Source organism: Bradysia coprophila, unplaced genomic scaffold (genome assembly GCF_014529535.1).
Source record: "Bradysia coprophila strain Holo2 unplaced genomic scaffold, BU_Bcop_v1 contig_70, whole genome shotgun sequence".
Lineage (NCBI taxonomy): Eukaryota > Metazoa > Arthropoda > Insecta > Diptera > Sciaridae > Bradysia > Bradysia coprophila.
Window position 1 is genome coordinate 692860 of NW_023503941.1, and position 25632 is coordinate 718491.

The following is a 25632-nucleotide window of genomic DNA, read 5'->3' on the forward strand; positions in this document are numbered from 1 at the left end:
TTCAATATCCATAAATGTATATTTCGTACAAAAAGATACATAAACTCCCCGCTGTAGGGTAAAATATAAACATATTCATTCGAAAACTCGTTACAATTAAAAACAAAAACGTTGAACTAATTACAACTCAATGATATCAATGTCGTTAGCACAGCACTCAATACTAAAATGTAATATTGTAACGATTACCCAATCCGAAACACCAACACTAATTTAAAAAAAAAATCCTTCAATTATTGTCCGTTGTAGTGGTTGTAGTGTTAGAATTTCTTTGAGCATTATTATCCAACGTTTCGAAGCTCCATCCACCTTGGCCGTCGAACTCCAGAACATGAGTGTGGAATTTCCTGTGAATAAAAAACGACCTTGAGCTCACCGTCTGACGCATATTTTTTACCGTCTTATACCATAGTGTCGGTCGATGGGTGATTGTCATTAGAGTTATACCAGCATTGATAATAGCCTCGTACATAGAACTTTCCACATCGATGGATACGGCACTGGTGCATTCGTCTAATAGAGCGTATCGTGGTCTGAAAGTTTATCAAGAGATCGGATTTTAGGTTCTATGTCACTGAATAATTTATGGTAGCCAGCCGGACGGGACAGGGCACAAAAAATGTAGAATTTAGTCAAAATTTAGACTTTACAACGTACTTGTGATAAAATAGCCTGGCAATGGCCATTCGTTGTTTCTCACCACCAGAAAGAATATCTTTCCAATCTCGCACAACGTCGAAGTTATCTCTGGAACAGAAGAAAAATTATGCGGCCTACCAACTCGACGAACAACACTTGAAATCTACCTAGCAATAATATGCTCCAACGAAACCATTTTCATAATTTCCCACAGCTTGTCCTCTTTAATATTCTTCTTAACCATATCCTCAACGGTGTCAGGATAAATTATTTGGTCTCTCAAACTGCCAATCGACAAGTACGGTCTGCAAGTAAAATTCACAAAATCCGAATCAAGACAAACTTGAGAGAAACTTTGAAATATATGCGAGTCTTACCGTTGCGGTATGTAAAACATGCACGGTGTGCCGTCATTCGGCTTCGGAATATATAGCTCACCACCGTAAATCGGCCAGAGGCCGCTCAGAATTCTAAACAAACTAGACTTGCCACAGCCGTTTGGACCAGTTATTAACAGATGCATGCCCGGCTCAATATCTTTGAAGAAAAATTTTGTTTTTTCGTTAATTTTTAATCGACCAGTCGAACAACATACAACACCAACCTAACGTTAAACTGGGCACAACGATATCACAATTTGGTGTCACAATAGGTACGGATTTTAAGGATATTTTTCGATCATCAGGATCGTTCGCATAGACGATTCGTCCCTGTGCAATTGGTCGGCCACGATCGAATTTCAGTATTCCGGCTGTGTTACGTTCATCACACACAGTCGTTTTGTCGTAAATTCCTTTGGACGTTTCTTCGAAAATCTCTAACATTCCAGCAACACGATGCGTATATCCGGCAAGCGAAACAATTTCCTTGTAAGATGACATAAGGCGTTCTGAAATTGAAATGGTATGTAGTCAAGTCACGCAGTCATTTCTATTTAAAGTAAACATGCTGCTTCAATACTCTCGAGAGGGTATTGGCTGCTTCACGGCAGAGTAAAGTTAACCAGGCAGGAGTGGACGTTTGACAAGGGACCTGAATAATCTAGTAGCCAGAGCCTAATATTTGGGAATCGTTTTTGAGAATTTTTGGGAATTTAAGGAATTTTTGGGAATTTAGGGAATTTTTGGGAATTTAGGGAATTTTGGGAATTTTTGGGAATTTAGGGAATTTAGGGAATTTTTGGGAATTTAGGGAATTTTTGGGAATTTAGGGAATTTTTGCGAATTTAGGGAATTTTTGGGAATTTTGGGAATTAATTCCCAAAAATTCCCAAAAAATTTCTTTTCTTTGCATTTTTATAATTAAATGCTCGTAGAAGATCAGGAAAAGTTCAAAAACCTTTAAAAACTATGAACAAGCAAAAAAAATTGATTTTTTTTTGAATTTTAGTGAACTTTTGAGAATTGGTTGCCAAATATTATGCTCTGAAGGATATAATTCTTGTCGATGTACTCGAACCAGCCAGGGTGTATACTCTACTTGTAGGTCTCTCCAAAGCCGACATTAGTACAACACCACAATAATTTAAGAGCAATCTACACTCCGACCCGCTATGAAATACATTTTTGATAACTTTTTATTCGAATTATTTTTGAAAAAAGTGGCCTCATCGTTTGGTGCCAGAGAACATATAAGGTTTCGATAGCCACTGGAATTGTCCAGATTGATGCGAAAAAACTCAAAACTCCTAAAATTTGTGTTTTTATGATATTTTTTGGACTTTTGAGTTTTCTCGGCGTAGACTGCATCAATCTTGACAATAAACCGCGAGCCTTTGTCCATATTATTTTTATTTCAATGAACACATCAAAAACACACTGAAAATGTATATTGGAAAAGTGGAATTTGAAATTTTTAATTTCAGTTTAAAAAGCCGCTCCAATTTTCAAAAAATCTCTCGCTTGAAAAAAAAAACAATTTCGTGACTTAACAAATTGGGATGTTTTATTTGTTGACAGTTTGTTTTAATTGTGATCACCGAGATAACCAAAAAACCAACACTAACAAACAAAATATTCCTATCAGCTGACAGATACCTAATATCACATTTCGATTCTTTAGAGTTTCCGTACGTGAGTTCATCATGGCAGTGATTTTTAGCCCCGTACGAAGTACGAAGGGGCTTATAGGATTACGATGCCGTGTGTAATTGATGGAATTCGAAGCAGACGGTAAGGGCAAAGTGTTTGCCTATGTTCATAGATGACGAATCCGCAATAAAAATTTGGGCCGTCTGTCCGTCTGTCCGTCTGTCCGTCTGTCCGTCACGTCGATATCTTGAGTAAATCAAATCCGATTTCAAAATTTTTTTTTTCCCTGAAAGATAGTCAAAATAGTGAGGCTAAGTTCGAAGATGGGCATATCCGGGTCGGCCCTTCGTGAGTTAGGGCCACCTAAGTGATTTAAGGTCTTTTGGTGATATTTATGGCAAAATAAACGATGGAAATGTAAATGACACGGCAAATGATAGGTATTGTCAATATCAATCCAGGAAAAAAAAGTTTTTTTAAATCGGGTGTGTGGACCGTGAGTTAGGGCCTTAGAAGTGAAAATCTACTAGGGCCCTATGTGTATTTTACGTAGAACTCAAGTAAATTTCATTCGTTTTTCGTAATTTTTGTGTCATTTGGAAGGTAATCAAAGGCCGAATAGAATGTTGTTGAAAAAAAAATTAAATTTGGGTCCTCGGACTAAGGCCGCTACTAGGGCCCTATGCGTATTCTACATACAACTCGAGTAAATTTCATCCGTTTTTCGTAATTTTTGTTTCATTTGAAAGATAATCGAACACCGAATAGAATGTTGTTGAAAAAAAAATTAAATTTGGGTTCTCGGACTAAGGCCGCTACTAGGGCCCTATGTGTATTTTACATATAACTCGAGCAAATTTCATCCGTTTTTCGTAATTTTTGTTTCATTTGGAAGGTAATCAAAGGCCGAATAGAATGTTGTTCAAAAAAAATTAAATTTGGGTCCTTGGACTAAGGCCGCTACTAGGGCCCTATGTGTATTTTACATATAACTCGAGCAAATTTCATCCGTTTTTCGTAATTTTTGTTTCATTTGGAAGGTAATCAAAGGCCGAATAGAATGTTGTTCAAAAAAAATTAAATTTGGGTCCTTGGACTAAGGCCACTACTAGGGCCCTATGTGTATTTTACATTGAACTCGAGTAAATTTCATTCGTTTTTCGTAATTTGTGTGTCATTTGGAAGGTAATCAAAGGCCGAATAGAATGTTGTTGAAAAAAAAATTAAATTTGGGTCCTCGGACTAAGGCCGCTACTAGGGCCCTATGCGTATTCTACATACAACTCGAGTAAATTTCATCCGTTTTTCGTAATTTTTGTTTCATTTGGAAGGTAATCAAAGGCCGAATAGAATGTTGTTGAAAAAAAATTAAATTTGGGTCCTCGGACTAAGGCCGCTACTAGGGCCCTATGTGTATTTTACATATAACTCGAGCAAATTTCATCCGTTTTCCGTATTTTTTGTTTCATTTGGAAGGTAATCAAAGGCCGAATAGAATGTAGTTGAAAAAAAAAATTGGATCCTCGGACTGAGGCCGATACTAGGCCCTATGTGTATTTATACTCAATAAATTAAGATTTTAGGGCTATTTGAAATTTTTGTTTTATTTGAAAGGAACGTCGTACGGGGCTTCGTAATTGCGCTATGCGCAATTTATAAGATGTACACATTACATAATAATTTTACTTTAACTACTTTAACCGGCGCATAGGCTTACGGTCAAAGTAGGGTGACAGACGCACTAGGGTCACGTACGCAATAGATATACGGGTTTGTACGGGGCTCAGTCGCAGCAAACGCTCCGACTGTTCTGATGGCTCGTTTTAATTAAATTCTATAAAAAAATATAAAAAGTTTTTATTACAAAACTTTTATTAAAAAAGGCTCGCGGTTTGTTCTGGTGGCTATCGAAACTTTATATGTTGTGGCACCAAACGATGAAACCAATTTTTTTCAAAAAATATTCTAATAAGAAGTTATCATCGAAAATGTTTGTCATAGAAGGTCGGAGTGTAGACTGCTCTTAAAATAATTATTTTTGAGTTATAGCCGAAAAAGGGTTTTCGGTACCCTCTGACATGCTTTCACCTTTGAACACTTTAACCGAAAATTAAAAAAAATGTTCGAAAAAAATGAAAGATACGATTCTCTAGAATTGAAGACGAATCTATCACTCATTAAAATCGGAGACCACCTGTTCCCCTATCACCATCACCTCCAGTTTTGGCGATATGCCGCTTAAGCTCAATTTACTGAATATATTATATTCAATATGTTCTGAAATATTTGTTGTTGTTTTCTTGGAATTTTTGGGAATTTTTCGGAATTTTTGGGAATTTAGGGAATTTTTGGGAATTTTTGGGAATTTAGGTAATTTTTGTGAATTTTTGGGAATTTAGGGAATTTTTGGTAATTTTTGGGAATTTTGGGAATTTAGAGAATTAATTCCCAAATATTAGGCTCTGACTAGTAGCCATATATTTTTTGCGAATAAAATTTTTCAATTTATGTCAGTGTTCATTTGAGTTCATTTTCAAACAGTGTATTAGGTCCCTTATTTGACGTTTCGAAAATGAACCGCTCCTGCCTGGTTTATTTTACTCTGCCGTGGCTGCTTGCATCTAAATTCGCACAGAAATTCATTTCGCTTTTTACGCACTCTTTTTAAATACGAACTTGCTTATACAGTGTTGAAAGAGCGTAAAGACAGGGGAAAAACCAGTTAATTTAACTGATCTCGATACGTCAAAAACTAGTTAATTTAACTGAGCTAGATGGGTGATATGTCAAAATGTCTACTCTCTCTTAACACTCTATACAGTGTTTAAGGAGAGCGAAAACCAGTTAAATTTAATTGGTCGCGGGGTCAGCTGTCAAATATTCATCAATGAAAAAAGAAATTGAGAGTTGAGCCCAGTTTAAATTTGTATGTGATTTCTCTCATTTTGACGTGTGACCCCGAGACCAGTTTAAACAAAGTGGTCAAAAATCGCTCTCCTTAAACACTGTATACATCAACAGCAGAATTTTTTTTCTTACTGTTGATGCTGCTCTCTCATACGACCACAATGGTTCTGTCACAAACCTTAGCTGAGAATGAAAACATATTTACCAATTGCATCGGCACCGGAAAGCAAAAGGTTACGAGCTGTTGTCAAATATTGCGTACGATCGCTGATACCACCTTCGCCGTCACTGGCTAAAAAGTTTCTTTTGCTTAAATTTCGTAATTAACTGCTGAGAGTCAGCTTAAGAGAACAGTAAGCCAATTGAAAAAGTCAACTGTAAGCTACTCTCACAGAAAGAAACGAACATCTTCATCAAACTTACATTTTTGCTTACTAGCGGTGAGTATTGGTAACGATACCATTATCATTCCCGTACCGGACCAAACATATTTCATGAAAAATTGCTCCAACATTACGAACCACAGTCGTTGTGAAAATATTGTATTCATCTGACTGGTAAGTCGATTGTATGCTTCTCGTAACTGAAGTAATTCCACCTTATGACCGCCATAGAATGCTATCTCCTCGGCATTTGTGATAATTCTGGAATGAATGTGTCGCAAGTAGCCATAACGATTCGCTTCTTCCGATACTAATTGACCGAATTTGGGCGATACAACGCGTAGTATGTGAGCGGTCGTAGATATAACCACAAAGCCTAACAGCGGACCAGATATGATGTTTGCTTTCATTTTTTGCGAAGATCTCATCAGCGCTAATCCAATTAACATCAAATCGAAACATGGTTTCGTTAAGTGACTATACAGATGGGCAACTGAACTGGCAAATGTTGATATGTCTTCGGTGAGTCTGGATAACATATTGAGCTGGTAGATTTATGAAAATGTGAAATTGACTAAAGACACTTACCTTTGGTCGGCATTCTCAATCCGTCCATCTAGATTTGATACCCGATAATAGGTTTGGTTCTTGAAGTATAATTTATATGAATGGCTGACCAAGCGAGTGCTGGAAATAGGATTTATAAATCAGTGTCACTGAATGACTGAGTGATTATTCGTATTGTAAATTAAAAATAAATATTTGGAACACAAATCGAGCGATAAGGATTGTGGGTTATAGAGTTCAATCGCTATCATGAAATTTTGAGAGCTTGCCGTACGCGATAAAAATATGAAAGCAATCAAAACTCGTAGTCTGGGTTTGTCGAAAAAAGCGTTCTGCTCTATTTAGAACTTTATGATTTTTGACGACGGGATATGATTGGGGGGCGAGCCCAATCAAAACTTTTTAGGTCTTTTTTCTTTTAGAAAAAAAACCTTTTGTGGACACTTCATCTGTCCGTCTGTCTGTCTGTCTGTTTGTCCGTCTGTCTGTCCGTCCATGTGTCTGTGTCACAAATAAAAAATGAGACGATAACAGCCTTGATTCAAAATTGCAATGCTACTATGAGCAAATCAACACCAGGCAAATAATAATTATTTGTTATCTGATAACCAATCGCTCATAGTTGGCATTGCAATTCGAAAATTTGGTAGTTGACTACCACGGTGATAGTTGACAACCGAATTAATTACCAGCGAGATGTTTACTTTTCGAGGGCTTTGCACCGACTGATGCAATTATTCTGACTGCCTGTCTATTTCCACACGAGAATTTGGTAGTTGGCTACCACGATGATAAATTGCAATGCTACTATAAGCAAATCAACACCAGGCAAATAATAATTATTTGTTATCTGATAACCGATCGCTCATAGCAGACATTGCAATTAGAAAATTTGGTAGTTGGTATCTGACAACCGAACGTAATTTTCGGCAGAGATGTTTACTATTCGAGAACTACGCACCGACTGACGAAATTATTCTACCTGCTTGCCGATTTATAAAACGAAAATTTGGTAGTTGATAGTTTTGGTAGATTTTTGGTAGTTGCCAGCTGAAATTCAAAATTGCAAAGCCACCATGAGCATATCAACACCAGGCAAATAATAATTATTTGTAATCTGATCACCGATAGCTCACAGTTAACATTGCAATTCGAAAATTTGGTAGTTGGTAGTTGGACTACCAAGGCTATAATTGACTACCAAATGTAATTTTTGGGGAAGTGATGTTTACTATTCGAGAACTACGCACCGACTGACGAAATTATTCTGCCTGCTTGCCTATTTAAAGCTTGAATTTTTGGTAGTTGACTACCATACTGATAGAGAGGTGGTAGAGATATTAACTGTTTGAGAGCTGCACACCAACTGATGAGATTATTTAGGCTGCTTGCCTATTTATAATTCGATAATTTGGTAGTTGACTACCAAACTGGTAGTTGAATACCAAAATGGTTGTTGAATAGTTGAGTTTGGTAGTTGAATACCAAATTGGTAGTTGACTACGAAACTGATAGAACGATGGTGGCGATGTTTACTGTTCAACAGCTGGATATCGACTGAAGAAACTATTCTTCCTGCTTGCCTATTTGTAACTCACGTATTTGGTAGTTGGTATCTCGAGAAGTGAGAAAATTGAGAGAAAGAAAAAAGACCTCACTAGGCTTATAGCCGGTCTATTCTTGTTTTTACTTTTTGTTTGTGTTTTTGAACCGGTAAATAACGGTAAAAACCGGTTCTAGCTTAAAGTTTAAAAGTTAAATATTTTCGTCAAAACTAAACATTTCTTGATGATTGGACTAGAATCTGAAAGGTGTGGGAGCAAGATGGCCACTAAGGAGTTCAGAAATTTTAGGAACTGACCTGTAGAGACATTCCACTTTCCATAAATATAAGAAAAATATATAAAAAACGGATGGTAGCTGATGTCATCTTTGAGTTCTAGAGTTGGGAGCACTTCGAAGGCTTCTCGCCTTAGTAATCGGTTAAAATGATAAGTAATATTCCAAAAGCTCAAGTATCTCATTTTATTTAGAAAAAAATGTCTCTGGGAAGGAGTGTGCTACTTAGCGATTTATCTCAGGTCCCTCTTATACGTACAAGCTCAGCCGACAATATCTGAAAGTACCAGCTTTCCAACTAGGGAACGCAATCCCGTACCGATTTTTGAATCCCGGGAATCGGGATTGAGAAACGCAGTACCGGTACCAGTACCGGGATTTTCGGTACTGAAAAGATATCGATTAGCTATCAATAAAAGAAATTATTTTCATTTTATTCTCATTTTTTTTAAGTTTTTTAATGGTACATTGACATACGTATCGAATTTCTTTTGTTCTAAATATCAAATTTGTACTAGGAGAAAAGAAATTCGATACTTGTCGCTGTGTGAAGGCCGGGTAACTAACTCTATTGCATTCGAGTGATGCTGTGACAGAAATAGTATTTTACATAACTAGGGATAAAAAGATGAAAAGTAGAGTTTTCGTGTGAATTTTGTTGATCCGAGGCGGGACCTCTCGATTATGAGTCAAGAGTTCTAAATCAGAAATTACTCGATAGCTGTCATTCACGCTACATGTTGTTGTCTCGTTTTCTCTCATGCAATAAAGCATTGTGTTTCATATGGAGCGGGATTCTTGCTGTCGCTCGAGGATCCCACTCCATATGAAATAAATTAATATTAATTTATGCTTGCAACAGCGTAGAAGTCACATTGAAAATTTCAATTTTCTCTTTGGAAAAATGCTCTAAAAAAGCGAAATGCGCTCAACGTGTCATTGTTTAATCTTGAACGTATAGGTTATGGGACTTGTTGTCGTCACAATCGCAAATTTTTAGGTTTTGTGATTTAAAAATTAATTGATTTGTTAGGAAAAATGTTTGAGAACGCTGCCTTTGAAAATATAAATCGCAGCAGACACTCATATGCTTTTTATAAAAAAAAGGCAGCGGTTGCCCCCCCTTCTCAAACAAATTCAACTACTGTCAGAAAGATTTTAAACACTTATTGACAAATTCCGGCTAGGCATAGTTTTAAAATAGTTATTTTCGCAACTGAAACTAGTTGCGAAAAGAAGTGAAAAAAGACCCTTATCACGCTCATCAAAGTAGGCATGAAAAAGTTCACTTCTCTCAGCGCAGTTGCAGAAATGTATTTTTCTGTGTTTGCAAATAATATGACATGAGAGAAAAACGTCTATTAATCCTATATTTCAATGTTTCTCTTATATTGCCATAGTAGTTTGAATCATACAAGTTGATCTATATCAAGATTTTGTACAAAAAAAATGAATTTTAAATTTCGGTACTAATCTCGGGATTTTTTTACCAATACCGGGATTCGGGATTGAGATTTTCCGGTACTGGTACCGGGATTGGTACCGGGATTGGTACCGGGATTGCATTCCCTACTTAGAAACTGTGAGCATACGCGGAAACTCGGCACTAAACAGAAGCCTAGTCGGAAAGCGCAACGGAAGCTTGTGAGTAGCTTTAAGGGCTCTTTTGTGCAAGACCTGGAGCTCATCCATCATGCTCTTGTTAGCGGAACCCCACACACCGATACAGTACGTCAACGCAGGGTGCACAGTCGAGTAGTAGATAATTCTGAGGATCTTTCTCGGGAGAAAACGCAACCTCTTAATAACACCACTGCCGCGCGAGACGGTGCTACTAACATTGACAAAGTGCTCATTCCAACCGACATGCTCGTCCAGCACCAAACCCAGACACTTGACCGAGGAACACGTTTCGATCGTCACGCTATTAAACGTAAGGGCAGGCAAGTCATCGACCTTCACGTGGGGCTTGCGGAAGTGAACCAGCTTAGTCTTACTCAAGTTCAAAGTCAACTTGTTGACGCGAAAATACTCGGAAACGACTTTGAGGTCATCCGAGAGATCTGCGATGTTGTCTACAACGAGAGCAGAAGACTTGAACATGTTAGTATCGTCAGCAAAACTGAATGGCAAAGATTTGAGCGGCAATTCGAAGAAATCGTTGACGAAGATGATGAAGAGCAATGGGGACAAAACACCACCCTGTGGGACACCTATGGTAACGTCGGTCAACCCACTACTGACGCCGTTACAGTCGGTGCATTGCTTCCTGTTGCTCAAGTAGCTTCTCAACAAACTGAGTGCTATTCCCCTAACGCCAGCAGCCTCAAGTTTGGCGAGAAGCAACTTATGAACAACTGTGTCGAATGCCTTCGATAGATCAATAAAGAGACCAGACACAACCTTCCTGTCATCAATCTCCCCATTGATCATATTGATCAGCTCGAACAAAGCGGTGTGTGTCCCACTGCCTTCTCGGAATCCATATTGTCTGGTATGGAAAAATTTACAGTGTTTAAGAAAGCTCACCAGCGCTCGCTGAACAATAACCTCAAGAATCTTATTCACCGCTGGCAACACAGAAATCGGCCGATAGTTAGTCATGTCCTCAGAATCACCCTTCTTATAGATTGGAACCACCCTAGCGATCTTTAAGTCATCTGGGTAGACGCCATGGAACAGACACAGGTTGAACAATTCGGTAAGAAAAGGGGAAATGACAGACACACAACACTTGAGCGACGCCGCAGAAACATCGTCGAATCCCAAAGCTTTATCAACGTCCATCGACAAGATAATCGTGGACACTTCACTAACCGTCACAGGCTCCAGAAAAATCGTCAGCGGATTGGCACTCAGAGTTTGAAATTTGTTCAGATCGTCGTGACCTGTCTCAGGGATGACATTCGCCAAATCGGTACCAATCTTAGAATCTTCCTTGAAAGTACGTACGTCACTAAAAAAAATTGCTCTGTGTTGAACTTCGCTAAATTGCTTTAATTTTCAAAACGGTGCTATTTCCTAATCTCTTCTAGAATCCATGGAATTGTGTTCAAAGTTAGCGGTTTTTCCGGATTTACGAATTTTCCATTTTCCAAGAAAACGTTGTTCTCGACATTGTAGTTATTGATCCTTTCACATTCAGGTGCAACCATCAAAAATATCCAGTTACTGATATATTTCACTTTTAAATTTTACACTAAAACCATCCAAGAAAAAAAATTTAGTTCTACAAGTTTCGCCACCCAATAATATTCAGTCGTCAAAAATCAAAACATTTCTCTATCGAACAAGATAACATAGGAGCGCGGACGATGGAACAATATAAACCAGGTATGGTCTGTTCATACAAACCGGAGGACATAACGATTTCATATAAACAAACTCACCTCTCATGAGAGGTGAGTCTCTTTATATGAAATCGCTATGTCCTCCGCTCCATACAAAGTTTGACATTCGACCATACCTTGTGTTGACGTACATTGCTACGGAAGGGTTCTCACATTGATTGAGTTTTTATAGAGAGACGATATAATTTGCCAGCAAAAAATTGTTCTGCTCTATAGTCTCTTACATAAATTATCGAATGCCTCCTGTCGCACCACCTTCTTTGGTTATTAAGCGATCAATCAAATAACAAATTAACAAACAAATAAAAATCAAAATCCGATTGGAAACTTACCGAAAAGCTAACGCCAATTTGTTTTCCAAAAATCGAATCATAGAGTTAACAAATGTAGCAGGAATGGCTATGGCGAACCATTTCATCAGCATTATTGCAAAATTGCGCACATCTTTCCGAACGATATATTTAACGATGGCACCTTCCATTGCAGCGACGAGAATGCTTAGGAAAGTACGGGAAACTAAGCACACTGTATGTACGCCCAATATACAAGTTTCACGACAAACCAGCTTTGGAATCATTATGTGGAGCAGCCGTTTCAATTGCAGTAAAAAGTCAATGTTCAAACCAATGTTCGGAGTTTGGTTTGCATTAGCTAACAATTTCTCCGCTTTTTCGATTTGCTGTTTCACATCTAATACGGACAATGACTCCTCATTCTGGCAGCTATCATCGTCGCTGTTTAATTCCTCGTGTTGGCAATTTTTTGTTGAATTATCGTTGCCATTATTGTCGATAATTTTCTGGGCACTTGCGTCCTGGCCGGTTTTATTTATTTGTTTTTTAATAGCTGGATAGGCGAGCCGAACAACGTACGCACATAAGCATGCACCGACAATTCCTTGGGACAGACGAAGCTTTGAATATCCAAGACTTTCGTATTTGTGGATTGCATCGTCAACGAATTTTGATACCACAGTCATTTTGCCGTTTAATTCGCTGATGCTAACAATCGCTAATGATCATAGTGACCCCGTTGATATTTCCTGCAATAAGAGAGACATGTCAATTAAAAGAACAAACAAATGGCATCTATAGATTAGTTTCATTAACAGATTTAAATTGATTCATTAACCTCCAATTTACACATAACTTCATATTCAGATGACTGAGCTGTAGGCGGTCATCTAGGAAAAGTAGAAAGACTCCAAGTAAAGTTTAATGTCAACCATGTGTCTAAGTTTACTTCACCTGTTCTACCGATCATACCAACAAACTGTTTATATTTCTCAGTCTGAGTTGTAGTGGTAAAACCAGATGAGTACTGTATTCACCTATAACACACCTAGGGAAAACAAGAAATTTGGCTTGGGTTTCAAGCTTGTGAAATGCATTACATAACCCGGGATAACAGTTGAAAAGTCTCGTTTTCGTGTGTTTATTGATCATTGTTTATTTACAAAACGAGGGATCCGAAGCGAAGCTAAGGTCAACAACAACACGAAAACGAAACTTTTCAACTTTTATCCCAAGTTTTGTAATGGATTTTATTGCCTGCCCCATGCGAAAATCGACTATTACACGGCTGTTTACCCCCTGCGAAAGTGATCCATTACACTAGGGATATTTGGGGTTCATTTCAAGTTGACAGTTCTTTCAAGTAAAATTTGTCTTGCTTTCATTTTATTTTTTTTTGTTAAATGAATCGATCGATCGAAAAAGAATGTAAGAAATGTCGCTAAAATAACATTTTTTTGATAAAAATATTGATCGATGAACACAGTTATTTCAGAAAAACTTGTTACGCAAGTAATCTGGTTACAACATACTTTTAGAAGAATTCGCAACACAGAATTGTCGGCCATATTTATTGTAACAATAATTTTGATGTTCCGAAGTAACACTTTATGGCCACGCATATCGTTGTATTTTTCACTTATAACTCTAAATGCTTTTGCTTATAGTACAAACACTACACTTTGTTGCACATTTTTTTGAAAACATTAAAAAGGACCAACAAAATAATTGCACAAACAATGCGCCTTCATCGATACTAACTGCGAAAAACTATTCAATGTCAACATGTCACCAACGCAATTGTAACCACTGTTGCGACAATACTAATGTAACACGAATGCTGTTTTCGGGATCAATTTTTTAGGAGACGTGTAGCGTGTGAGCTGATTTCGTCAGCACACTAGATTTGTTTGTAAACGTTTTATCGGAAGAACAGATTTATTTTTGTTTTGTTGGTGTTGGTTTATTGAGATACTGAATTTATGTAGAATTTCTGCAGAACAGCCGTGTAATAGTCAATTTTCGCATGAGCAGGCAATAAACCAGAATACGTTGGATGCTGCGACGTAATTCATTGCTCTCGGACACAATTTTGTAGAACTTGCAAACTCACTCGTGTTTTCGAGCAACAAGCTTCGAAGCTTGTTGCTCAAAAACTTACTCGTGAGTTTGCTCGTATAACAAAATTGTGTAATGAATTACTTTCGCAGCATCCAACGTAATCTACTATTACATGCTCTTGAAACCTAAACCATTCTTTTTTGTTTTCCCTAGGTGTGTAATATGCCGCTTTCGACCCAAGGTAAACCAAAAGCATGTAATAGTACATTACTTTGCAAGGGAAGTAAAGTGATATCTCGTATCCAGATGAGAAAAAGTATCCGAGGGCGGCAGCCCGAGGTACTTTTACTCATCGTGATACGAGATATCACTTTATTTTCCGTGTGTAGTACGACGTTTTACTATGCGAGTGATGTAAAGGTTATTGCCTATACATGTAATAGCCTTATTACATGCACCAGCATAGTAAAAAAAAATACGAAGTGACTATTTGCACCCGAGTGCAAATAGTCAATAGAACACTATTTACACCCGGGTGCAGATAGTCAATATTAACGCTATTTGCACCCAAATTTTTAAAGCTATCGGACATAATAAAAAAATAATAATTATATTATCGAAAATGCTACTCGCACAATTCGCTGCAAATTGTATAAACAAAGTGTCTGGTTCGATCCAACTGAATTCTATAACTTCAACAAACTGTGTAAGGAAGGACTTTCGTTTGTTGCTACTGAGTTCATCCTTCTACAAACTGTGTTAGGAAGGATTTTGGCTTGTTACTACTGAATTCATCCTTCTACAAGTTGTGTAAGGAAGGACTTTCGTTTGTTCAAACTGAATTCATTCTTCTACAAACGTTGTGAGGAAGGAAATCGGTTCGTTCCTACTGAATTCATCCTTCTACAAACTTTGAAAGGAAGGAGTTTGGTTTGTTCCAACTGAATTCATCCTTCTACAAACTGTAAGGAAGGAGTTTGGTAGGAGTAGCCTTTGTCGAAATGCGCTACATTTAGGCGCCCTTCTGAGACCTTGAGGAAACGCAATTTCCACAAAACGCCGGAACGCGTCGAAAGAGAAAATATTGATTATTTTTGTTTTGTCACAATTCAACGTAATTCACTGAAATTATTTTCTTGACAAATCTAACGAAATGAAGTTTTTGTTTGAAAAACATGTTTTTTTGTTAGTTGAAACGAAGGAATAGTCAATGTATGAGCTATTTGCAGTCGAATGGTACGTTAACATTATGAAATATGATTTCATGCGAAATGTTCATGTTGACTATTTGCACTCGGGTGCAAATAGCATGTGCCAAAAAATTATGAGAAAAGAGAAGACGTCATTTAACTCAAACAAACTTTAAGAATAAATTTATTGCAGCATTAGTACGTTACGAAAAATTACAAAATAGAGCTGTGCGGGCGTACCTAATTTTTATGCCCGCCCGCCCGTGACCGATGTTAAGCAGTGAAATAAATGCCCGCCCGCCCGACGCCTGACAATTTTTTGACGCCCGCCTGATGCCCGCCCATTTTCTTTTCAAGTTTTTGGCGCCCGCCTGATGACCGCCCAATAATTCCCTTGACTGAAAGTCAGGGTCTTACACCAGAAAATACCGAAAAATGTGGGTAACAAAAAGGTTCACTGTGATTGAAAATGTATGAAATGCTATGAAAAACGTTAAATGTGGGTAACAAAAAATCGTTGAGGGCACGATAACTTGAGTAATTTTTAACCAATTTGGATAATTCTTTTTTTTTAAATACGTGGAATTAAAAACCCGAGGCTAAGTTCGAAGATGGGCTATGTAGGACTAAGGATCTGGAAGCTATCCGAGAAAAACGGGATTTTACACTGTTGATTATAGCCTCAATCGAAAAAGATTACTTTGATGAAATTTTATTTTGTTGCGTAGTGTATGTAAATCATAATCTGACGTAACAAAAAGGTAATTGAACAGAATAAAGTCGAAGCATTATAATTTGATCGATTCTATTCATTTTTAAATAATTGTAGTTTTTCAAGAAATCATTTCGAAAACATTACAGTATAAAAGCTTACACATGCGCACTAGAGCTGTTTACTAGCGGTATACCTGCGGGTAATCCGTTCAAATGCATGTGTCTAAGCTTTTATACTGTAATGTTTTCGAAATGATTTCTTCGAAAACTACAATTATTTAAAAATAAATTAAATGAGTAGAATCGATCAAATTATAATGTTCCGACTTTATTTTGGTCCAAAATTAAGATGAGAAAATTTTCAGTGTATTTTGGTCCAAAATTAAGATGAGAAAATTTTCAGTGTATTTTGGTCCGAAATTAAGATGAGAAAATTTTCAGTGTATTTTGGTCCAAAATTAAGATGAGAAAATTTTCAGTGTATTTTGGTCCGAAATTAAGATGAGAAAATGTTCAGTGTATTTTGGTCCAAAATAAATTTTCTCATAATAATTTTGGACCAAAATGCACTGAAAATTTTCTCATCTTAATTTTGGACCAAAATACACTGAAAATTTTCACATCTTAATTTGGGACCAAAATACACTGAAAATTTTCTCATATTAATTTTGGGCCAAAATATACTGAAAAATTTCTCTTATTGATTTTGGACCAAAATGCACTGAAAATTTTCACATCTTAATTTTGAACCAAAATACACTGAAAATTTTCTCATCGCCCTCACTTGGAAGGGCTGACATTAAGGGTTTAGCAAAATGTCAGGACTCGGCACATTTCAAGTGAATGCGTTCAGCTCTAATGCGCATGTGTAAGCTTTTATACTGTAATGTTTTCGAAATGATTTTTTGAAAAACTACAATTATTTAAAAATGAATTAAATGAGTAGAATCGATCAAATTATAATGCTTCCACTTTAATAGACAGCTCATACGAGTGGGAAGTTTACAGCCAGAGCGAAGCGAGGGCCGTAATCTACACGAGTCATATTTTATTTATGATTTGAGGTTGATTGAAAATCTTGAAAATTGAAAATTGATAAGAAAATTGAGAGCTCAAAAAGTGGTCAAAAATCATTCCACCTTACGCTCGATGGTTTCCAAGAAATTTTTTTTTGTCAAATTTTACTGTCATCTGCGTGGAGTCATTAATATAGTAAATATCTTATGTATTAAACGCGACAAGTTTTTATGAATACGTCAAAAATACATTTAGAAAAGTGTTAGTCAAGGGACCTGACCCTAATACAAGCAAAATAGTACCAAAATTGTTCAGTAGCTGTGACTGGGGGCCTTGTTTATGCAATTTTACCAAAACATTACGCAGTATTTCGTCGAATTTAATTTGTTTGTTCCTTCTTTGTATGAATTGTATCCAAAAAAGATGTTGTTTTTGAGAAATTTAGTGAGCCCTCTCTAGCCCGACGACCGACCAATTTTCGATGCCTGCCCGATGCCCGCCCGAAATTTAGTTGCCCGATGTCGCGCCCGAAAAACTTAGGCCCGCCCGTGCCTGGTGCTATTGGACGAGAGCGGGCATCGGGCGGGCCAATTTTTTGGGCTGCCCGCACAGCTCTATTACAAAACCACTCAGAACTAAGCACTCTCTTAACCAGCTTCAGTGCTTTGCTATGCCCTAAGCTATGGTCATTCACTGGAAGAATATTCGAGTTTTTCTAGACTCAGAAAAAAGTTAACAGCACCACTGAATCCCATTTTGCTTAATTTGTACTCACAATTTTATATTTAAACACAAGAATGTTGCTGATACGTGACGATAACCCCTTCTGAATAAATGTCTTAGTTGTATAAAATTTTCTAAAATAACTTGCTTTTGTTTTTAACTAAAATACATTTAAACACGAATCAATTTCTGCGGAAATGCCTGTTCTATTATTTACAGGTGTGTACAGGTGTTCACTGTTCAAACTAAATTACGATCGAAAATATTGGGGAAAAAAGGTTCCAACAGCTCTACACTGAATTGATAAATTTAAATTTAACTTCGAAATCATTTCTGTATTTTAATGTTGCTACGCGTCAGATCGATGCTGATTATATTATCAGCAACAGCATGGCCAAAGTAGCAAAAAATCATGTACTTATCACAGCTTTTTTTCAATTGTTTTTGATTGTAAGCTGATTTATTACGTTTAATAAGAATAATCTAATCAATGCTAAACTTATTAAAAATAGCAGAAACGAACGTACAACGAGTGCTCATGACCTTTTCCATTGATAATACCGTTAACAGATCGTGGCAAGTGTTAATTCATTTACGTGATACGGCAATGTAAATGGCGCTTTGTTCATTATGAAATTATGCATTTACGTTGTTTAACCTGTCACACACGGTTATTCATCTGTTATAGATAACGACGACAAAAATAATGACATTGTGTAATATTGTCCTTTATATAGTAAAATGCATGTTAAATAAATTGAAGTACAGGATTTGAAATCAATTTTTAAAAATACTTTGGATTGTGGAAATAATAGACCCGATAATAATACTGGTCATATGCTTGCCGTCTGTGACAAGTTAATTATGTAATAGTATATTACATGCTTATGCACGGTAAAGTGCACTTTACATCACTGCTTGTGACAGGGAAAATGCACTTACCGTCCACAAACATGTAAAATGTGTTACATCACTGCTTGCAAATGCTTGTTTAGGCACGTGTGATTACTACACTCGCCTTCGGCTCTTTCCGCAAACCTCACACTTGCCTAAACAAATATTTACAAACAGTGACGTAACATACTATTACTATAGTATATATATCCAGATGGGGGCTTCATCCCGAGGTACTTTAACTCAAATTATTTCCCGAGTGTAGTATGACGTTTTCCGAAGGAGGGAAAGACTTTTCCCTCGGGACGGAAAGTTCATTTTCACAAAGGAAAATACATTACGAAACCGGCTTCCAAATTTTTAAATCGACGAGTGAGTGGTGGGAATAGAGTTCTCCACGTCGGGATTCATACTCGTCAAAAATACATTGAACTTGTGGCCTTGCATAGGAGTTACACTTACAAGTTACGATATGTGCTTACTAGACTTACACTAGACTTTCGATTGAATCATTTTATAAACTACTAATGGAGTACCGGCTTCGCTCGGGATTCGTTAGCAAGGCGCCGTGGTGCGAGTCCACATGGCCATTCGCACGTCAAAATTGGTTAAGATTAAGATTTGACCGAGACCTACACACACGGAATTTTGAAAACCGACACATTTTCTGTTTTGTCGTTTACCGGTTTTTTGTGAATTTTGCATGAATTTTGACATGGAGAAATCAAAAACTCAAGTAAATCACAAGAACAGAAAAGGTGTCGATTTCCGTGTGTGTATATTGAAATGATGAATTTTCCCAGCCTTTGTTTGCTTGCTTGTGGTCAATTTCAATCTCGAGATTGGATCTAGCAATTTTGATGAAATTTTGAGAGGAGTTCGGGCGTGATTTCAATATTGACACTTGGCAAAAAAATGGGGTCTAAATGATCTCGTTTAGGGGGTTAGAGCCCTTGGAAGTTGACACAGAAGCCGCATATAATGTAAAATTCACGCCGTAAGTGCGGTCGAAATTTATAATGAAAAGAGCGGAGGTCTTTCTAACGTAGCGTCATTGAACGTAACGTTGAAATGTTGTTTTCGGTTCAATTTTTCATCGAATCGTTCACTTAAAATTCAAATTTTAAGCACACTTACGGCGTGAAATATTGTTTTGCAAAGAAGTAGAATGGTGCGGTATTCGCGAAAAATGTTATGTATAGTGCTGTTCCAAGGCCATACGAATTGTCAAATTTCATCCACGGAGACATGACCTCATCGATATTTATATGAAAACAGATCTCTGTGGATGAAAACGTGTTCGTTCAGCCAGTCAAAATTCGTGTTTATAGTTACTTGGAACAAGCCTATAGGACTAAGGCAGTTAGAGTGTGGAAGAGATATATGAAAGACGGAATATTTCCACCAACAATAATAATATTTATTGATACTGAACTCGATGCGAGCTGATATTCATCTGATCCGTACTGGATAAGAGTTGTGAATCATCTCATGCTCTTCAATACAAATGTCGGTCTTATATACGAATGCGAAAGTCCAAAGTACAATCATGAATGTTCTAGATGTGAATGACCATCTGAATGACAGTTTAATTGACAATTCATATTAAGTGTGCTCGTATTTTACGAAGCGCGGGAAATTCAAATATGTTGGCACTACAAGAGAATTGGTTTATCATATTGTTGCGAGTATAACTGTGGGGCCACAAAATATTTTCACACGTCAAATACAAACTTTACCCGAAAAGGTATTTCCAAAGCACCTAGCAGGGTAATAGAGGTTTTTACACGTCAAATAGAGTAGTTTTTTGATACCAATAATACCATTATCAGTCTTACATTGAAGTTAATTGCGGCTTGTCAACTTCCGTCACCCTGGACTTTACTTAAATCGTCGAGGAATGCCTCCAAATAAATTTCTAAAAATCCGAAACGGAATTCTAGATTTTTAGAAATTTATTTGGAGGCATTCCTCGACTATTTAAGTAAAGTCCAGGGTTCAGAAAGTTGACAAGCCGCAATTAACTTCAATGTGTTTTAATGGTAATTTTGCAATGACATTATGAAAAAAAAGGTATGGAAATATTCGCATACTTGGATTATTCAGTACTCTACTTTATTTTTTTCTATTACCCTGCTAGGTGCTTTGGTATTTCATAATTTCACAAATTTTCACGCGTTACAAATCTTTGTCCGTTTAAAGAATGCATCTACGACAAAATGAAAGAAAATAACTCACGTTCTTCCTAATTTTTCTTAGCATGTTAATATGCCAAGTTTCAAGTCTCTAGAAGTTTCCGTCACAAAACTTTATTCAAACAATCCTTTTGTATATTAATGTATACTGATGCATCAATCATATAGGATGACCTAGACTGGATAGAAAAGTAATCAAAATGGTACATAAACCGTCCTAATCTAGGTAATTTTAATGTCATGTGCTTTCGCAAATAATACTTTCTTTACTCGATACTGTGATATCACATATAAATATCGCCTTCGGATAATAATTGGTGATGATGAAACTTCTCACAACAAAATAAAAAAATATTTAAAAACAAAAACTCATTGCACTAACCATCCAGAGTTTATAAAAGAAAATTTATTACTGTTCTGTGTGACAAGGTCAACTTATTTTTGTAATTGCAAGGGTAATGACGTCAATAAAAAATGTAATATGAATGGAACAAGAAAATACGAAATAAAAGTTATCGTAATTTTGTTGTGATACCACCGGTTTTCACAAGCATTTACATTGCTCTCGTTTTACAATCAAATTTTAAGCATAACGTGATCTCGAGTCTCAATCCCAATCACACATTTAATTCAAGTTCAAGCTAATTCATAATGTTATCAACGATTCACATGTTCGCTTCAATTTTCATCCAAGTGTAAAACACATTTAAATAAAAAATAATAACTGACACAGTTTTGTTTCTATAATTTATATTGGTGAATATTAGTTGAGCCGTTAGTGCCACTCCGTTGACAATTTAGAACACGGTGGGGTTGAATAAAACTTAAATAGAGTCGCGTTACCATCTCTGATTTTTTTTCATGTTCTTATTGAGGGACTCGAGTACTATAAGGAACCACATTCAGTTCGCGGATCCATCCAGCTGTTTTGGAGAACCGGCACTCATGGCTGTGCGGGACCGACGAGTCAATTTGAATACAGATTGTTATCGCAACGGATAGAGGGACTAATTCTAAGCTAATTAGTGTTGAAATGGCTTCCACATTTTTTCGAAGAATTACCTTTCTAATGACACCCCACGCGACCATGTACGTTTCGTGTACCTCGAGAAACTTCAACTGTACTTATCTCAGTGTGAATGAATTTTAAACCCAATACGACCCTATTTGCCCCGGAATTCCGCGGAAGTACATGCAATTACCTTTCTAATGACACCCCACACGACCAAGTACGGCTCGTGTAACTGAAGAAATTTTTGTAAGAAAAGTTCAAGTTTTCGGTTTTTGTTCACCTCGCACTAGCCACACAAGCTGCGAAGAATTTTTTTGAAAGTGGTCTTGGCTTCTGGGGTCGAATACCTTACTGGGCACATATAAAAAATTCCAATAGAAAATGCGTCCGATTTCGGTTTTCTGTTGTTCAGAAGAATCCCTCATACCTAAATTCAGTGGAGTGCAGAATTTGCAACAGCTGTTCACCGGATAAGAGTCAAGATAAGAGTTCACCGGATGTCAAACATTGGTCTCAGTGTGTTCAATTATTCGGTCATCGGTAAAAGAACAGCTGTTGCAAATTCTGCACTACCGTAAAATTTACCAAGTGTACTATCGGCCATATTAAATTTCAAAAAATTGTATAGATCATCTTCAACGACGTTTGAAATGCCATCCACGTCAAGAAATGATTCCACGTTAAAAAAAATCGCATACAAATGTATGAATGTGGGAACCGAGTAGTTGGCACAGGTCAATTAACTATTCGAATGCAGATATCCTTTTGTTAACTAGAACAGTTGTTGACATGAGAGAGTATGATTGTTAATCAGTTTCAGGCGAACCGTAGATGAAGAAAGATTTAAATAAAATTTGATTCGTTTACGTTGAGAAAAGTCGGATGTTTTATTAGGCTACGGCCTTGCCTGATCCTATATGGGGGCTCAACCGCTTTTGGACCTTTAAGGGATGTAAATTGTGAGAAAAATTAAAAGACATTTGAGAAAATCCATTTAAAGTTTGCAAAGTGAATTGTGTAAAGACGATTTTGAACAATAGAAAACCGAAATTAAATGAAAAGAAGCACGTGGAGAAAAGAATCGCAAAGAGTCCGGGTGAATGCTGAGTGGATTTACGCCGAACAAATCGCAAAGAGTCCGGGTGAATGCTGAGTGGATTTACGTCGAACAAATCGAAATGAAGATAACAAACAACTGCTAAGAAGTAAAGACTGAGATGGGACGAAAAGAAGCTGGAAAGAAAACGAACACGCAACGCGACGGAAAAAGTAATTTTAAAGTTGGCATACGAACTTTGAAAGTTCCAGAAACATCGAATCGACAGCAACGTGGTGTATACAATTCGAAACAATAAGCAGGTCGGCGAGACAACAACAAACAACAGATCGAACAGTGATTTGCAGTACAATTGTCGCTAATATGTTGAACTTCGATTTGGTTGGTAAATCGGAATCGTGCGGCAAGGCTGGTTGTATAATTTTCGGATCATACGATGCGACGATTTGGATAATTTTGAGTTTCGAATATACGAGGAATGTGGACGATTTTGATGTGAACATGAAACGTTGCAATGGCGATGAATATGGCAAAAGTGTTTGGATTTATCATTCGTTACATTTGTGAATTTACCATTCGTTATATTTGTAAAGTGGGCTGTGTGGTTGAACACATTTGAGGTCAAATGTTTTGTTAAGAGGGGGTTGTGTGGGAACCGAGTAGTTGGCACAGGTCAATTAACTATTCGAATGCCGATATCCTTTTGTTAACTAGAACAGTTGTTGACATGAAAGAGTATGATTGTTAATCAGTTTCAGGCGAACCGTAGATGAAGAAAGATTTAAATAAAATTTGATTCGTTTACGTTGAGAAAAGTCGGATGTTTTATTAGGCTACGGCCTTGCCTGATGAACGAAACATTTAACGAAACTAAAGTGAGGTTATGTTCGAAAGTACCGTATCTTGAAGATGATCTATAGAGTCTACTGTAAACTCCTTGCCTGTTTTCAGTAATGGCACAATTTTGAATTTTGAGTAAGGTCGGCTCAGTCAACCAGAAATTAAAACTAAAAGTAAAGTAAAAAAATAAATAATGAAATCTTCGTTCAGTTATTCAAAAGTAATTTTTCAAATGAAGACATTGCTATTTTTGAGTCTGAACATAATCGAGGTGCTCAATAATAAATATTGCACCGGCAAGCTAACCTGAAATCTGAAGTTTTTTTTTATCATCCTACTTACCAAACGCAATTTTGTATGTTGCAATTTAGAAACTTCCAGTTGCTCGCTGTTTTTTTTTTATTTTTAATCGAAAGTATATTTTATGTACATTAAATGACAGAGCCACAACCAACAGAAACCAGATTTATCGAATTGTTCACTGCACAGAATGCAACAAAATATTCATAAATTGCACGAACGGTTTTATGCATTTATATTGCAACACTCACACACCGATCAGCGTTATAATATACAACAGCTTTACCACAGCAGATATTTCGATGGACTGGTAATTGAAAGTTAATAACGTACTGTTTTTACGTCATCTGTTGAATGCAACGATCAACACAGAATGCAATAGATAATTTTTCATAACAAACGAATTGTAGTTCTCTTCTCGAGTTGTATTCCACACTATACTACAACGAATGCCGTGACTGGGTCGGTTGATTGTATCTTTAGTGATACTTTTTCGAACTTTTCTTTGTTAATATAACAGAAGAAGAAGAAGAATTACGAGCCGAAACGACAACTGAAACAATTTCACAACTTTTTAATGTTTTCATAAATATGTATTCTCGATGGAATATCATCAAAATCTCACGATGTACGTTTCGTTGTTTACAGAACGATACCTAGCACAACAATTGTATACATGTTTTCATACCGAAAAAAAAACGCAAAACGAAAGTTTAGATATTCTCTAGCAACACATCACTCTGAAAACAAAATTGTAATTTCAATTATCATACACAATGGAACCGAGTAATAAAGTTCAAGTTTTTCTTAAAAAACATTCACAAAAATTTCAATTAAAAAAAAAACGTCAATGTGAATCGAGAGACGAATATAATTCATCTTTCGTTTGTAACCTACTCTACATGACTGGAGCTCTGAATATATTCACTTGAACAATATTTATATACAATATTGTATGTCTCTTATCTCTGTTATGACTCGTCAAACCGAACCATAAAATACATCGTTGTATTGTTGTGAATTAACAACAATTATCAACAAACAAAAAAAACGAACATTATTGACGAAACAAAGCGACGATTGAAATGGAAAAAAAATGTATTTCATTCAAACAAATCGAACAGCTGACTGAAATGCAGTTGTTTGAAAAAAGAGGTTGATGCGCATATTCCGAGATGTGTTTAATGAATATAATAAAACTCGATTTGTCACGACAAACCTATGTGTTTGTGGGCAATAGAACTATGACCGAAGGATTATAGTCTAAGAAAGTCAATATTATGCATGAATCAGTCAAAAAAACGAAACGTTGATTTACGATATTAGTCACATTAGAACATTTCGCGGAACTGTAACCTTTGGGACACCTTGACACCTAACATTTTTATAAGAAAAATCTAATTTGACCAAAATAACAAATTATCGTCAAGGCAGATTTTCTTGTAAAAAAAAGCTATTTGTGGCCCAGAAGTGCTCTATTTTTAACTGCCTAGAACGTTAAGGCCGAAAACACACGAGCAATTTTGCGTTGCTGGGATCGACAATTATGCTGCGTTTCCCATTGTAATCAGATATTCACCACAGACTAAACAATCCCAATAACGCAAAATAGATCGTGTCT

At 36.7% G+C, this 25632-nt stretch overlaps 1 protein-coding gene across 3 annotated transcripts; it reads right to left on the reverse strand.

The window, feature by feature from the left end:
- On the reverse strand, nucleotides 1-25013 carry LOC119083567 (ATP-binding cassette sub-family D member). Of its 3 annotated transcripts, XM_037193311.1 has the most exons (12): nucleotides 24263-24919; nucleotides 24054-24192; nucleotides 12048-12757; nucleotides 6548-6646; nucleotides 6000-6487; nucleotides 5782-5868; nucleotides 1244-1528; nucleotides 1017-1176; nucleotides 807-944; nucleotides 658-747; nucleotides 408-533; nucleotides 1-347 (listed from the first exon to the last, which is right to left on the reverse strand). In XM_037193311.1, exons 3-12 carry the CDS (start codon nucleotides 12692-12694, stop codon nucleotides 230-232), a joined length of 2238 nt encoding a protein of 745 aa, XP_037049206.1. In that variant the 5' UTR covers nucleotides 12695-12757; nucleotides 24054-24192; nucleotides 24263-24919; the 3' UTR covers nucleotides 1-229. The 3 variants fall into 3 exon arrangements, with proteins under 3 accessions (XP_037049206.1, XP_037049205.1, XP_037049207.1); XM_037193310.1 differs by having other exon boundaries at nucleotides 24054-25013; XM_037193312.1 differs by lacking the exons at nucleotides 24054-24192; nucleotides 24263-24919 and adding an exon at nucleotides 17766-17957.
- Between the last annotated feature and the right edge of the window lie 619 nt (nucleotides 25014-25632).